The 15,603-nt window shown below is 54.9% G+C and overlaps 1 protein-coding gene across 2 annotated transcripts; it reads left to right on the forward strand.

Moving 5' to 3' along the window:
• Window positions 1-15,089, forward strand: GAL3ST1 (galactose-3-O-sulfotransferase 1). 2 transcript variants are annotated; one of them, XM_080822052.1, is made up of 4 exons: window positions 1-172; window positions 6,809-6,938; window positions 12,651-12,790; window positions 13,607-15,089. In XM_080822052.1, exons 2-4 carry the CDS (start codon window positions 6,852-6,854, stop codon window positions 14,748-14,750), a joined length of 1,371 nt encoding a protein of 456 aa, XP_080678178.1. In that variant the 5' UTR covers window positions 1-172; window positions 6,809-6,851; the 3' UTR covers window positions 14,751-15,089. The 2 variants fall into 2 exon arrangements, with proteins under 2 accessions (XP_080678178.1, XP_080678179.1); XM_080822053.1 differs by lacking the exon at window positions 6,809-6,938 and having other exon boundaries at window positions 11-172.
• Window positions 15,090-15,603: the final 514 nt, after the last annotated feature.

Below are 15,603 nucleotides of genomic sequence, written 5' to 3' on the forward strand. Positions count from 1 at the left end.
GGAGGGAGTGTGGCGGCGGCGGTGGCGGTGGCGGTGGCGGCGGCGGGAGTATGGTTCAGGTCCGGTGGAGTCGGGGGCCCGGGCGGGTACGCCCCGCCGCCTAGTGAGCGCCCGGGCGGCGCGGGCCCGGGACCGAAACAGCCACGCCAGGCCCAAGGAGAACGGGGCTAAGGTATGTTCTGGGGGCCCAGCACCCATTGCCTGCCTGTGCCCTGTCTGAGGCTGCAGCCGGCGCTGCCCAGACCTCCAAACCGGGACCGTGGGAGTCACTCTCAGACCTGGGTGGTGCGAGAGTGCCAACAGCTACTCCAGGGAATGAGTGCCCTTTGGGCTGACAGAGGGTCGGCAGCTGGGGGGTACGTTGGTGTGTGCCCTGCCCTTGGTTTTTTCCTCATAGTCCCCTTTCCAGAGTTGTCCCAGTCCTTGGACAGGGTGGGTGTGGCTGAAACTGGGCTGGAGCTGGAAGTCCATTAATGATTAATCTTGGACAGGCAGCCTGAGCCCTGGGGGAGGAAGGGCAGGGATCTCCCCTATTCCCACCAGCGCTCTCCAGAAGTGGTTGGGGGGGAGGGGGAGGGATGGATCCCCCTCTGCTTGGGGAAGGCCCAAGGCCACCAAAGAGAAGCTCGTAAACGGAGCAAGCCCTGATATCCAGGAAGGGTCCATAGGAAATCCAGCCGGTTGAGTTTCTAGGACCAGTGTCAGGAGGGGATACAGCTTGGTCTGCCCTCTCATTAACAAGCAGGTACTTGGTCACAGCACAGAGCAAGACTGTGGTCTCTTCCCAGTAGGGCTCCCCGTTCCCACCTGCCTGGAGCTGGAGAGGTGGCTGCAGTAGCATCTGCACATCTGGCTGCAGTAACCCATACCAGGAGGGAGGGCTGCAGGCCTGACACCTGATCCCCTGGGTTGCCAAGGTGACAGGTGCCATGAAAATCCTCAGGAGGACAGTCCAGTTGGGAGAATCCAGCCTCTTCCTTTACCAAGGGCATGACCTGAGATCCAGAGAGGTTAAGGCCACGGGCAGGCCTGGGCCAGAGCAGCCCCTATAGTGTGGCACTGTACTTTGTCCTGTGAAAGAGGGCGTTCCCGTTATCCTTAGGGGGAACTGAGGCCCAGGGCAATTCAGTGACTTGCCCAAGGTCATACATAGTTCAAAGGTGGCTGAATTGATTAGGAATCACAGGAGTCTTGTCCCAGCCCACAACTCAGGATTGCAGCCCTGCTCAAGACCTCTCTGCTGCTCTGGGGTCCTAGGCTCCCAGATTGGCCCCAAACCCCTAGCTCAGGACCCCTCCCCCCCCTTGCCTTCCTAGCTCCCAGCTCTGCCTGACACTCAGGGGGTGGGCAGGCTGCTACCCTGGGAGCGGAGACAACAGAGCCCTGTTCCCAGCTGCCACCTCGGGCTGCTTCATTCCCTGCTTCTCACTCAGGCCGAGCCCTGCCTCAAGGAAGCTCCCTGTGGACAGAGGAACCTGCTTCCTGCATATCTCCTTGTCCAGTGGGCCTGGGACTGCTGTTTGAGACATGGGGCAGATGCCCTCTTGTCCCCCAGCAAGAAAGGAGTGTTTCCCTGACAGCCCCCACTCTGGGCCCTAGGGGACTGAGTGTCACTGTGGTGAGAGGCAGTGATTAACCTAGGCGAATGAGGCACAGATGGTGGAATTCCAGGCGCGGCAGCAGGCCTGTGAAGGGCTTCTTGCTTCACTTGGACTGGGTGAGGAATATGGGGAAGAACAAGCCCTCTTAGGAGCGCTATTCTACTCTAGACAGGGCAGGCAGGAGAGAGCAGAGGTGCCCTTGGGGATCAGTGGGCTGGGGGCTGGAGGAATCACCAGGTGGGGAGTGATGGTTGGGAAGAACTGGGGCCCCAGATGATAACCTCTTTCCCACCTGGCAGTTCCAGGTGGCTTGGGCACTCCCAGACCTGATTCCAGCAGTGCTCTCCCTGAAATGCCATGAGATGTTAGCCGAGTCCTTTCCTACCTGTGCCTCAGTTTCCCCCGATGTAAAATCTGGGGATGAGGGGACTCAGGTCTGGAGCATGGGAAATATAGGCGTTTGGATGGAGGAGGGTTGCCTTCCAGGAGTCTGCACTGGTGGGTCCTATTTCTTCTGCCAGGTGGGTCTAGAAGGGTCATGATGATAATCCAAGGTTTGAGCAAAGGGTCCTGCATGCCTCATCCAGTTTAGTCCTCTTAGTAAGCCCTGAGAGGGGCAGAATATTCCCATTGTTAAGACAATGAGGCTCAGAGAGGGGAAGTCATCAGCCCAAGATCACCCAGCTGGGGACTGGTAGAGTCAGAATTCATAGCTAGAGCATCTCAGCCTTTCCAGGAGGGGAGAGGCTGGTGGGCAGAACCCGGATATTGTGCGTAGCAGGTGCTCAGCACCTTTTAAAAACCTTTATACTGTTACATATTTTTATGCAAACAAGTGCATGACATTCCTTTAGAAAACATCTCAGCCGTGCTAAAGGGTACAGAGAACGATTATTACCAACTTCCACATACTCCCCTCCGGTGTTCCCAGTAACTGGGAGCTAATGAAGAAACCACTGACTTCTTGGTTAAGCTGTGTTTTGCCCCTTTGAAGCTACTTTGGGTCAACTCAGCCCTGGTGGTGACTGCCCAGACAAGGTGGTGTAGCAGGAAGAGCTTGCTTGTAGTTTTGACTTTGCCGGTGAACCCCTCTGCTAGTTTCTGAGCCTCAGTGTTCCCACCCATCCCATGGCTAGCAGGTGACCCTGGGAAGTCTGTTGGGGGTCCCAGGCATGGTTGCCATTTGAAATGGTAGGAATAGGTGACCCTGCAAGATGAGAAAGTGCCTTCTGAATCATCAAAGAACATTGCCCTCTTTTAGTCAGCTGCAGGACCTGGGACCCAGCTGGCAGTCATCCCCACAGCCCAGGGGGCAGGCAGGAGGGCAAGACGTCAGGGCTGACAGTTTGGGGGCGGTCCTGTGAGCCAGCAACTTGGGGTTCAGCTGAATTCCCTCCCTAGGTGATCCTCCCCATCTCTCCTCCAGCACCCCACTCCAGAGGGGCACCCCACTTCTGGGTCCCTGCGGGGCACTGTGCCAGGTCTCCTGGCTGGAGGGCCAACCTGTCCTGTCTGCACCTTTAACTGTGCAGTCCACACTTCCCAGCTTCTCTGCCTTGGGCGCCTGCTGTCTCTTCCCCAGTTTCAGATACTGAGGCTCATACAGCAAGGTGGGGTAGGCCAATTCTCTCTTCCTCCAGCCAGACTGCAGTTTTTTAAAAAAATGGAAACATCTTTTTCATTCTAATTTTTTTTCAAAGTAATACAGACTCTTTGTAAAACAAAATTGTGTGTGTGTGTGTGTGTATTTTTTACTTTATTATATATTGTAGACATCATTTAAATGAGTACATAATAAACTGTGGGGTGAATATCATGTAATTTTTTTTTAAGATTTTATTTATTTATTTGTCAGAGAGAGAGAGAGCACAGGGAGACAGAGTGGCAGGCAGAGTCAGAGGGAGAAGCAGGCTCCCTGCCAAGCAAGGAGCCCGATGTGGGATTCATCCTAGGACACTGGGATCATGACCTGAGCCGAAGGCAGCTGCTTAACCAACTGAGCCACCCAGGCGTCCCTATCATGTAATATTTTTAACCATTCCCTATCATTGGACATTTAAGTTGTTTCTACCTTTCCCCTTTGCTATTACTTTTGCACCCACCTCAGATCTCCTGTTAGGGTATCTTCTGGGAACAAATGACCACAGATGGAATTGCTGGGTGTGAGGATGGGTGCCTTTAGACCTGTAATAGTTGCTGTCAAATATGCAGCCCAAGTACTCTAGGGCGAGTCTTGTTGTTCCACTTTGAAGGTCTCCTCCAGTGTCCCCATGAGATTCCCTTCCAGGTACAAGAAACAGCCGTAGGACACCCTCACCCCTTTACCTTATCTTACAGAACCCTGTACCTTTGTGTGTGCACTGAGCAAACAGCAGGGATGCTCATCAGTCAGGGAATGGTTCTTGGGGAGTAGTGTTCCACAGAATGTTCTACAGCCAATGGCTTTAGAGGCCCTTCATCTTTATCTCCTTGGGAGACTCTTGCTCTTCCGGCAGGGCTCTTCACCTTCCTCCCCCTTTCTCTGGTGGATTCCATCTGCTCCTTTGACCTCAGTTCCCACCTCTGTGCCCATGCCTCCCAGTGTCTTTCCACTGAGATCTCCCTCTTGTGCTCCAGGTAAGGGATCTTACTGCTCTTTGCGTATTCTACAAGCATGCCACACATCCTTCAGACTCAACTTGTCCTAAATTGAAAGTGACATTGCCATTCCAACCCCAATACTAAACATACCCCTCTCTTAGCTTCCCCCAGTCAGGGACTAGCTTCACCCCCAGCCAGCTCCCCCCCTTAGTCACCCCAACAGGGGTTCTCTACACCCTATCATTCACCAAATGTTGTCTATGCCATGGCCTACAGATGGTTCCAGTTCATTCCCAGGCTTCTTGGTCCAGGTCATTTCATACCTAGACAGCTGTAACAACCACTGTCAAGGTGTACGGGCTTCTCCCAGTCCTTCCCCACCTCTACCGTTCATTTTCCATCTAGCAGCCTGATGGGAATCCCATCTCCTCACTTCTTTCCTGAAGACTCTCCAGGGTTCCCCATTGCCCACAGGATCCAGGCCAGATTCCTTAGCATGTTTCCTCAAGACCCTGCATCTCCTGCCTGCCCCTGTCCCTTTTCTGGCTGTCCCTCTAGTCTCCCCTGCAAACCCAGCCTCTGACATACACACATACTGCACACTCTGGCCAAGGTGAATATCTGTTAGTTTCTGGGTCTTTGCACATGTTTTTCTCTCTGTCTGGCTCATTCCAGGGTAACAGGTGCATTAATTAAGCCTAGTTGCTGTAACAGACAAGGCCCAAGTTTGGAAAGGCTTAACACAATGGCAGTTTAGTTGTCATTTCATGAAATCTAATCGGGTGTTTAGGGAGTGGTGATGCCAATACCAGCCTCCTCCCTTCTTATGAGCCCCCCATCCCCGCCCATCTCCAGATCATAGACCACGGCCCCATTCATCCAGCATATTCCAAAGGAGACCACAGAGAAGGTCCGCCTACCTGACATCAACAGCTATTATTCTGCTCACATTCCATTGGCCAGAATTCAGTCACACAAGGACGCTGAACCACAAGGGAGGATGGGAGATGTAGTTCAGCCACACACTCAGGGAGAAAAGGGAACTAGCTGCCTTTGGAAATCAGAGAGCACATAGCTTCTTCCACTACCAGGGATCCCTAACCCCAGGAAGCCTCCCTGAGCATGCTCTTCCTGTCCCCTTCAGGCTGGATCAGGTGTTTGCATTCCAGCAAGCCCTACCAGTGTGTCCCCCATCACAGCACCTGAAGCTGCCTGCTCCTCTCACCCTCAGGACTGTGAGCCCAGAACTCTGGCCCGGGAATCATGAACCCTAGCGCAGGGCACAGTGCCGTGGAACAGATCAACTGAAGACTCACTGGGGTCACAAAAGATGTCCAAAACCTATTGACATGGGAGGAGGGAGCAAGCGTAGGACAAAATGGGACCCTTCTATCATCTGTATGGGTTTATAGACAGAAAAAAATGTGGGGAGGCTTGTGCTAAAGTTGTAAGGGCAGTGACCTCTGGGAATGGGGCTTTTTTCATTGTCTTCTTTACAGTTTTCTGTACTTGTCTGAATTTTTTTTTCAATGATATATACTGCCTTTATAATTAAAAACATTTTCTATTTTTTATTTCTTTGGCTGGGGTGGGGGGAGAACCAGCCAGAGATGATGTCACTATCAATACCCTGAGAGGAGAACCCTGTGGCAGGGCTGGAAGCAAAGGTTCTGCTCTCAATGCTTCCTACTCTAGAAAGCTCTGCTTCAGGTGTCTCTTCTTTGCCTGCCTTCCCACCCCACCATGACCTCACCTTTTGTTCAGGAGCCTGATCTCCACTTCCTCCTGCCCAAGATCCTTAACCTCTGGTGACACAGGGCTTGTCACATCGCGTCCTTGAGCTTCAGCTCCCTCCTCTGTAAAGTAGGGGTGGCAACGGGGCCTCTAGTGGTAAGGATCATGAGGGTGTGTGATGTGTGGGAAGTCCTGAGCACAGGAGTGGACTCTGTTTGGTCTAGAGTCCACACTTATAAACCACCTCTCTGCTGTTTGTTACCAGCTCTGCTCTGACTCATCCCCTACCCCCATACATTTATTTGTTTTTAAACTAGCTCAGTCTAGAACAGATGGAACAGCTCTTTTCTGTGCCCTGGGCCAATCCAGCACTCGGAGAGCTATGGACTCTTGGTCCTCCCTGTGGCTATTTAAGCTCTGGTATTTCATGGGGCCTTGAGGGCTGATCCCAGGCTAGGTGGGGCTATGGGGGAAAGGGCAAAGCGTCTGAGTGGTGTCAGATGCCTGCTGCTCCCTGAGAGGAGCTGGCAGCTGGTCAGCCTATGAAAGTGCTCAGTGTGAGATTAATGACTATCACAGTAATGATCAATATCAACAGATGGTCAATTACCAGTAAACCTTGATCCCCAGGGCCCTTGTGTCTGATGGAAGGATGTGAGGTGCTTTTCTAGGTATGCTCTGTTCATGGCAAGGCCGAACCCAGACCCGAAGACAGACCTAAACCCAGCTAAGAGAGGGGTCTAAGAGATTTCGGCGCCTTGGGTGAACCTGAGGGCCCTTGGGGTTTAGGACAGGGCTCCGAGAACTGCCTCTTCTTGCCAAGACCTTGGGAAGGATCGGCACCTGCAACGAGCCTGAATCACTTGGTGTCCCGTGTGCCGATCCCCACACAGGATGCCGACAGGAGAGGCATGATCGATCTGTATTGCCTCTTTGATGAAGGACTTGGGGTCAGAGGTGAAATCTCATCAGACTGATCCTCGCAGAGCTGGTCAGTTTCTCTGCCCCCAGGAGGACTCCCAGGTGAGTTGCTTGCTTTTGTGGGCTCTGCCGATTTTAGACAAACCTTGGTCTCTGATTGTGTCTCAGTATCTCTAAGCCCTGGAATTTGGCAAGTCTGCATTTTGATTTTCTGTCTGGGTCTGACAGTCCCCGGCTAACTGTGTGACCCTGTACGGGTGAGTTCACCTCTCTGAGCCTTGGTTCCTTCACCTGGAGAGTGGGCTAATGCATAGGGCAGCTGTGGGACTTAAATGAGATGCCTTTCGAGGAGCAGTTAGCCTCCCCGACTCTCTGCAGGGCTCTGCGGCTGCTTGTGTCCTTGGTGCAAGGACACCGGAGACCTGACTGAGCCCTGGGGCATAGGAGCTGTCTGGCTGCTGGGGTCTAGAGATAGTCAGGGACCACCCGGAAGATGCCCCTGGCAGAGGGCCCAGGCAGCACCTGCAGGGTAGAGACACATGCCACCTGGTATCCCCAGGGAGGGAACTCATGAATATTCACACGCGCTGGAGCATGAGGGAGCCAGCCGAGCACTGCTGGGTGTCATTGGAGCGTTCCTGTTTCCCAGTGACCGCAGAGACGGCCTGGGAGTCAGATGTGGCTCAGACAGGGAGAGGAGAGGGGCAGCCAGCCTCGGCCCAAGGTGAGTGTGTCTTCCTCCACCCCAGCACAGGGGTCCCTGGGGGAGCAGGACACCTGGGACCAAGGCCTGCTTGGTAGTGGCAGTGACGCCAAGGGACAGAAGGTTTACTGTCCCGGGCTTGGTGTCCCTGTGTGCGTGCTGTGGGGATGAGTCCTGTTTCTCCTTCGTTCTCTAGAGGGTGCTGGTTCAATGGAACAGGAGGTTTGCTGGGCCTGGCCGGGAGCCAGCTGTCAGCGTAAATAGAGGATGATGTCGCTAGGGTAACCAAGAAGAGTAGGAATAGAAGGGGAGGGACCATCGGCCCTGAGTGCCTGGGACTGTCACCACCTTGGGCAGAGGAAGAGAGACCCAGGTTCTACTTCTGTCTGCTGCTGCTGTGCTGTGTGACCTTGAGGGTGACCCCACCCTCTCTGAGCCTTGGCTTCCCTGCTATGCTGTATTCCCGATTGGAGGCTCTGAGGCTCAGGCCACACTGTAATTGTCCATGGTACTCCATGGCCTTGAACCTGGGGCTGCCCCCTGACCGCAAACCTCCATCACGGGCCAGGGGGCACACACCTTGAAGGGGCCTTGACTGGGACCCTGGGAGGGCAATCATAATGATGTTAATTATACTGATGGCCATCCATGCCCAGTGGTGTCTGCTTTGCTCCAGCCCTGTGCTGGGCTCTTTCCTTGTGGGACGAGGAAGATCTGAATAGAGCATCTATGCAGGGGGGTGGCATCATCATTTTAGAGGAGAATCTAAGACCCAGAGAGGGACACAGCCTTGCCTAGATTTCCTTCTACAGAAAGGAAACGGCTGAACCCGGTCTCAAACGCAGGACCCCGGCCCCAGGTGCTGGCTCCAGGTCGCCCTTGGTTGTGTGACTCACACATGTGGCTCTCACACCCTTCAGTTAGCTGCAGCTCCCTTCTGCCCTGAGGGTCATGGGGGTCATTCACCAAACATTAACTAGGTGCCAGGCTCCGACAGCGCAGGGATGAGTTCCCTTTGGGCTTGTCTGCCTCCGTGCACAGACAGGATCTCTCCTCCCTTAAGGGAGGCCTGGGAACCTGGGCCCTGGTCAATAGTGATGATAATAATAATTAATGTGTATTGATCTCTGTCTGTGTACGTGCATCCTGGCTTTGAAATCTCAGTCTCATGACTCTTCTCCGCTAGGCTTCTGGCTGCCAGCCAGCCCCTGTCTAGAGCTTGGTCTACCCAGGGACTCTGCCTGGATTACCAAGGGCCTGTTTGCCCCGATCTTGGTGCTGTGTGCCCATTGTACACGTGAGGAGACTAAGATGGGGAGGCTGAGAGGCATGCCCAAGTTCACAGAGGCCAGGCAGGAAGGCTGTTGAGACAGTAGGGACCAGCCCCCAGGGTGCCCTCTGTTTCTCCTCTCTTCCTCCTGGCTGCCCTGGCCCAGCCCACAGGGGTCAGACCTTGCTGTGCTGCTGGGACAGAGCCCCATTAGCCATACTTTGGCCTCCTGTGGTCGATCTTTTTGTCGCATACACACTTCCTGCAGGCTTGGGACTGGCTTGGGACACGCCAGGCAGGGGCTGCCATGGACAAAGCTGGAGGGTGCATACTGGAGGCCGACAGACTAGGGCCTGAATCCCAGCCCTGCTCCCTGCCTTGCTGAGTGACCCTGGGCAAGTCACATCACCCCCTGGAACCTTGATTTCCCCATTTGCAAAATGGGGGTGACAGGAGGTTAGCCTCCTGGGATAGCTGAGCAGGATCAGTGAGATGTTCTAGAGAAGCCCCTGCCCAGGACCTGGCTCATAACAGGGGCTCCAAGGTCAAACCAGAGGGCAGGCATGGTTTCAGGAAGCCCAAGTGGCAGAGTGGACAAATGAATGAGTGAAGCTGTGATGGGCTGGTTGGGGGCGCTGTCCTGGGCCAGGCTAGGCGGAGCCTGATTGGTGGTTTCTGGGGAGCTGGTCTGCCCCCTGCTGCTGGGCCTCCACCCCAGATCTTCTGCTTTCAGCCTCCCAGATTTCCAGAAAGTGCCCTGGTGAGTGGGGCTGCTGGGGCAGGAGTGGGCCCTGGGATCTGGGGAGGGCAGGAAATTTTACCCATCCGTGTTTTAAAGTCAGAGAACCTGAGGCCTAGGGCCCACTCAAGGTTTGGGCCAGGAGTCTGAGGCTCCGGCCTGGCCTACTGCTCTGCCCTATTTTCTACTGGGTCCCCTGGCAGGGTGGGAGCCCAGTTGGGGCACCTGATGCATGGAGCTGCTTTGTGCCGGGACTGGGCAGCAGCGAGCCCACCCTGAGGGTGACAAAGACTGAGACGACCAGGACCAGGTCCCCAGGGGCTCAGGAGGGAAACAGCTAACACTCTTTGAGAGAGAACTACATGCTAATTGCTTTCTTTGCCTCCTCTGTCTCTGAAAGAGTCAGTGATGGCGGCGAGGGGTACTATCAGCTTCCCAACTTTACAGATGAGAAACTGGGACTCCATGGGGGTTCCTGTGACTGAAACACAGGCTTGGGGCCTCCCACAGCCTGGGGTCAGCACCTCTCGTTCCATGACCAGACTGCCTAGCCACCTTATCCTACCCTGCATTCTTTATCACCTATTATTTAAATATATTGAAATTTTGCCCTTTTTTTGGATTAAAAAAGCAGTTGTTACAGAAATGCACATTATAGAAAAATATTCCCGTATATACCCCTTTTCCCAGCAAGGTAGAGGATACTGCTGTTAAAATTTAGAATACTGCCCTCCAGTTGTTTCTGGGACTACATGTATACATATAGGGATTTGGGGGCATAGTGTTCTGGAAGTTTCTTTTTTTTCACATTATTAGATCATGGTGTGTTTTTGAGCCAGTCCACTTAGCTCTGTCTTGTTTTGTTAATGTGTGCAGAGGACTCCGTCTGGGAACAGGTCTCGGTTTGCCTAACATCCCCCACTGATGGACGTCGAGGACCTCTAATGAGGTCGTTTAAATTTAACACCATGCCATGGGGGACTCTGCCGAAGTGTTTCTATAGAATCATTGGAATTTGGAGAGCTTATACCTTCCTCCTTTGCTAGGACGAACTGCCTTCTAGAAACATTCTCCCCCATTCTCGTTTACCCCTGCCTTGTCCACCTTGCCCACCTAAGAGGGGACAGGGCTGTGTCATTGTCCTGAGGGAGGCCGGCTTCTCTTTAGTGTAGCTTCTTCCTCTGCACATTGCTTCCTCATGTCCTTTCCTGTGATGAGAAATTTCTAGTGGATGAGCAGAAGACTCAGGGCTGGCTGGTGGGTTGGGACCTGGAGTGCCCCTTCTCCAAGAAGGGTTTATGGGTGCCTTGGGTAACTTTCTCAGAGGGAAATATGTGGGGTCCTCCTCTGGGCAGGCTACTTAGCCTCTGCCCCCAGGGATGGTAGGGACGTGCCGTGCGTGTGGTCACGGGGTGGCGTGCATGACTTCTTGTGGCCTCAGAGGCCCAAGGCCCTCATGCCGTGTGTGTTAGAGCCAGAGTGGAAAGTTTTGTGCTCTGGTCTTACAGCTAAGGGGAGGGAGGAAGGTGCCCTAAGCCCCAGCTCTCTCCTGGACTCCCATCCCTCAGCACGAACTACCCCCCTTACAGTTCATGCCTCAGTCCCCCGCCGTTAGGGTTGCCGCAGTTAGACCAAAAGACTAGACCGAAAACTTCTCCCCAAACCCAAAACAAACAACAAAAAAAAAGACCCCAGTTAAATGTAATTTTCAGATAAACGCTGAATAATTTTTAGTATGTGCTATGCAGTAGTAAAATTAAACAAATTTGGGGGCACCTGGGCAGCTCCGTTGATTAAGCTCCCAACTCTTGGTTTTGGCTCAGGTCATGATCTTGTGGTCGTGGGATCGAGCCCCACGTAGGGGGCCTCTGTGCTCAGCACGGAGTCTGCTTCAGATCCTCTCCCCCTCACTTTGTCCTCCACGCTCGTGCATGTGCGCACACTCTCTCAAATAAATAAATAAAATCTTCAAAAACAAATAAAATTACACAAATTTTATTCATTGTTTATCTAGAATTCATATTTACCTGGGCATCCCTGCCTGCTGGCAGTCAGAGAGAGGAGGTAGGTCTGGCTGGGTGACCTGAACCCTCTCCTTCCTCATTCGGAGCTTCAGTTTCTCCATCTGCCTGCCCTAGAGACCCAGGGGCACAGGGACCAGTGAAAAGAGCTGAGGAGCCAGCCCTTCACTGGGCAGCTGGAAAGGGTGACACAGGGAACAGGCGGCACTGGCTGGGTCTTTGGAAAGTGAATGATTCCTTGTAAATAGTGCTGGCCCCAGGCCTGGGGCGAGGGGAGAATGGGGCACTGGGAGAGGGTCTTCTTTTCTGTCTTAGAAAAAATTTCAGAGGCGCCTGGGTGGCTCAGTGGGTTAAAGCCTCTGGCTTCAGCTCAGGTCATGATCCCAGGGTCCTGGGATCGAGCCCCGCATCAGGCCCTCTGCTCAGCAGGGAGCCTGCTTCCCTTCCTCTCTCTCTGCCTGCCTCTCTGCCTACTTGTGATCTCTGTCTGTCAAATAAATACATAAAATCTTAAAAAAAAAAAAAAAGAAAAAATTTCATTATGAAGCCCCAAAACATATAAAGTAAACTGATGACACCCAGATACCCACCCTACCCTTAAAAATTTAAACTGAGGGACACCTGGGTGGCTCAGTCGGTTAACCGGCTGCCTTCAGCTCAGGTCATGTTTCCAGGATCTTAGAATCAAGTCCCGCATCGGACTCCTTGCTCAGTGGGGAGACTGCTTCTCTCTCTGCCTGCTGCTCCCCCTGCTTGTGCCCCCTCTCTCTCTTCCTGATAAATAAATAAAATCTTTAAAAAAAAAATTAAAACTGAACCAGTTAGTAGAACCTGCTTCTTGTGCCATGCCCCAGTCTCTCTCTGTATTGGCTTTGCCACTGTCTCTGTCTGTGCCCCTGTTGCTGTGTCTCTCTGTGTGTTTGTCTCTCTGTCCTCATGTGGACCTTGCTGGGGGGCCACAGAGCCTGCAAAGGGCGGTCTCAATGTCAAAGGCTGCCCATGACCCCGCCAAGCCTGGGGCGGGCATGGGGGCTCCCCAGGGCTGGCCTCCTGATGCTTGCCCTGCTCTGTGACCCCACAGGTGTCTGAGATGCCGCTGCCACAGAAGAAGCGCTGGGTGTCCATGGCCAAGGGGCTGGTGCTGGGCGCACTCTTCACCAGCTTCCTGGTGCTGCTGTACTCCTATGCTGTCCCCCCACTGCACACTGGCCTGGCCTCCACGTGAGTGGCTCTCCTGGGGGTCTGAGGGGTGGGGGCTGGGGTGTGGGGGCACCCTGGGGCCTGCATTGTGCTGTGCTTGGCAGAAATGGTGCTACGGGCAGAGCTCCCTGTGTAACCCTGGGCCTCAGTGTCCTCTGTAAAATGGACATGATAACAGAGCCTGCCTCATAGAAGTATGAGGACCCAGTAACACTGTGTGTGGGGCTGGGCTGATCACCATCTGAGGCTCCAGTGGGGCCGGGAGGTGGGGGTGACTTGTCCAGGAGAACTCAACTGACACAAGGCCCGGATTCAAACCGGGGTCTGTCTGCCCCCTGCCCCAGGCCTGGCTCCTAACCGTGAGGCTATCCCACCCCCTCATGGGGCTGCTGAGCCCAGGCCTGCCATGGTTGGTGCTCTTAGCTGGTGGTATCAAGCCGAACTAGGGGAAATCACCAATGATTGACTATTTTGGGTTGAAAACCAACCTACAAAATTTCCTGTGGTCCAGCCTCATGCTAATTGGTGATAGACAATGCCATGGCCAGGAATGAGACAAGAACCAGCAAGCTTGTCACACTTGGACCTCACACCAACACCGCAGAGGGGCTGTTATTTCCCCTGTTTCACAGATGAGGAAGGTGAGGCCAGAGAGGCCAAAGCACCCTGCCCAAGCACCGCAGCCTGGACGCAGGCCTGTCTGGTCCCCTGTCCTGGCTCCCCTCCTCCCCACCATCCCTAACAAGCGCCGATCTTTAGACACCGGGGCACTGGGGGTTCTGCGTCCCCGAGGGTCCCCAGCAGCCCCTGAGACTCTCCCCACCATTCCGTCCACAGAAGGACCCCAGAAGGCACAGCGCCCTGCTCCCCGGAGCCCGCTGAGCCCGAGACCCAGACCCAGGCCAACAGCTCTGCGGGAGCTTGCCAGCCTCGGCGCGACATCGTGTTCATGAAGACGCACAAGACGGCCAGCAGCACGCTGCTCAACATCCTGTTCCGCTTTGGCCAGAAGCACGGGCTCAAGTTCGCCTTCCCTAACGGCCGCAACGACTTCGACTACCCAGCCTTCTTCGCTCGCAACCTGGTGCAGGACTACCGGCCCGGCGCCTGCTTCAACATCATCTGCAACCACATGCGCTTCCACTATGACGAGGTCCGCGGGCTGGTGCCACCTAATGCCACATTCATCACCGTGCTCCGCGACCCCGCCCGTCTCTTCGAGTCCTCCTTCCACTACTTCGGTTCGGTGGTGCCCTTCACGTGGAAGCTCTCCGGCCGCGACAAGCTGGCCGAGTTCTTGCAGGACCCGGACCGCTACTACGACCCCAACGGCTACAATGCCCACTACCTCCGCAACCTGCTCTTCTTCGACCTGGGCTACGACAGCAGCCTGGACCCCAGCGACCCGCAGGTGCAGGAGCACATCCTGGAGGTGGAGCGCCGCTTCCACCTGGTGCTCCTGCAGGAGTACTTCGATGAGTCCCTGGTGCTGCTCAAGGACATGCTGTGCTGGCAGCTCGAGGACGTGCTCTACTTCAAGCTCAACGCCCGCCGCGCCTCGGCCGTGCCGCGCCTCTCCGGGGAGCTGTACCAGCGCGCCACAGCCTGGAACGTGCTGGACGCCCGCCTCTACCGCCACTTCAACGCCAGCTTCTGGCGCAAGGTGGAGGCGTTCGGGCGGGAGCGCATGGCCCGGGAGGTGGCCGCCCTGCGGCGCGCCAACGAGCGCATGCGGCGCATCTGCATCGACGGGGGCCGGGCCGTGGACGCCGCCGCCATCCAGGACTCGGCCATGCAGCCCTGGCAGCCGCTGGGCGCCAAGTCCATCCTCGGCTACAACCTCAAGAAGAGCATCGGGCAGCGGCACGCGCAGCTCTGCCGTCGCATGCTCACGCCTGAGATCCAGTACCTGATGGACCTCGGCGTCAATCTGTGGGTCACTAAGCTCTGGAAGCTCATCCGGGACTTTCTGAGGTGGTGACACCCCGCCCACCTGCAGCCCCCTCAGCCAGCGGATCACTGAGGAGGGGCTGCGTAGGGGTGCAGGGGGTGGGGTGCCGCCGGCCTCCGCTGGGCCCTCCTGGTGCCACCCCGGCTCCCGGGGTGAGGTGGGGGCTGCTGCGGGGGCACGGCCAAGCCGGGATGGGGCCCACAGCAGGCAGGGCCTCAGATCAGTATTTGACTAATTCTAGTTTTGTTTTTTGTTTTTTTTTTTTTAAGAATTAAATCCCCTTCCCTCCAAAAAAGAATGTTCTATTTCCTGCCTCCCCTTAAAGGGGAGAGTTCAGAAGTAAAGGCGTTTGATGTTGTGTTTTTTGTTAATCAGCCTCAGTGGTGCTGACTGGTGGGGCCCTGGGTGGGAGGTGACCCATGAGAATGGGGGGACCTGCAAGAGAGCATGGCGGGTGCCTGAGTGTGTCTGTGGGATGGAGCCCAGCGGTGTGGCAGGGTTTGGTGCGCACCTGTTAGGGGCTGAAGCCCTGTGTGGTTGAAGGACTCCCAGGAACTACCAAGACCTGGAAAAGCGTGTGTATGCGCGTATGTGCGCGCGCACGCGCAAGTGATCATCCTGGAGCTCTACCAGTCACTGAGTCCAACCCAACACTGGCTATGTGTCCAGCACTAGGCTGAGTGCGTTATTTCAATTCATCTTCATCAAAACTCAGCAATGTGGGAACTGTCATTTCCTCATGCCAGAGATGAGGAAGGGAGCTCAGAGAGGGAAAGTCATCTGGCCAAGATCACACAGCAAGTAAGTGGTAGGACTGGAACAGGGGCTGAGGAGGATGGAGTGTGCATCCAGATTAAGATTAAGAGTCCGTGTGTGTGTGTGT

Source organism: Martes martes (assembly GCF_963455335.1).
Source record: "Martes martes genome assembly, chromosome: 13".
Lineage (NCBI taxonomy): Eukaryota > Metazoa > Chordata > Mammalia > Carnivora > Mustelidae > Martes > Martes martes.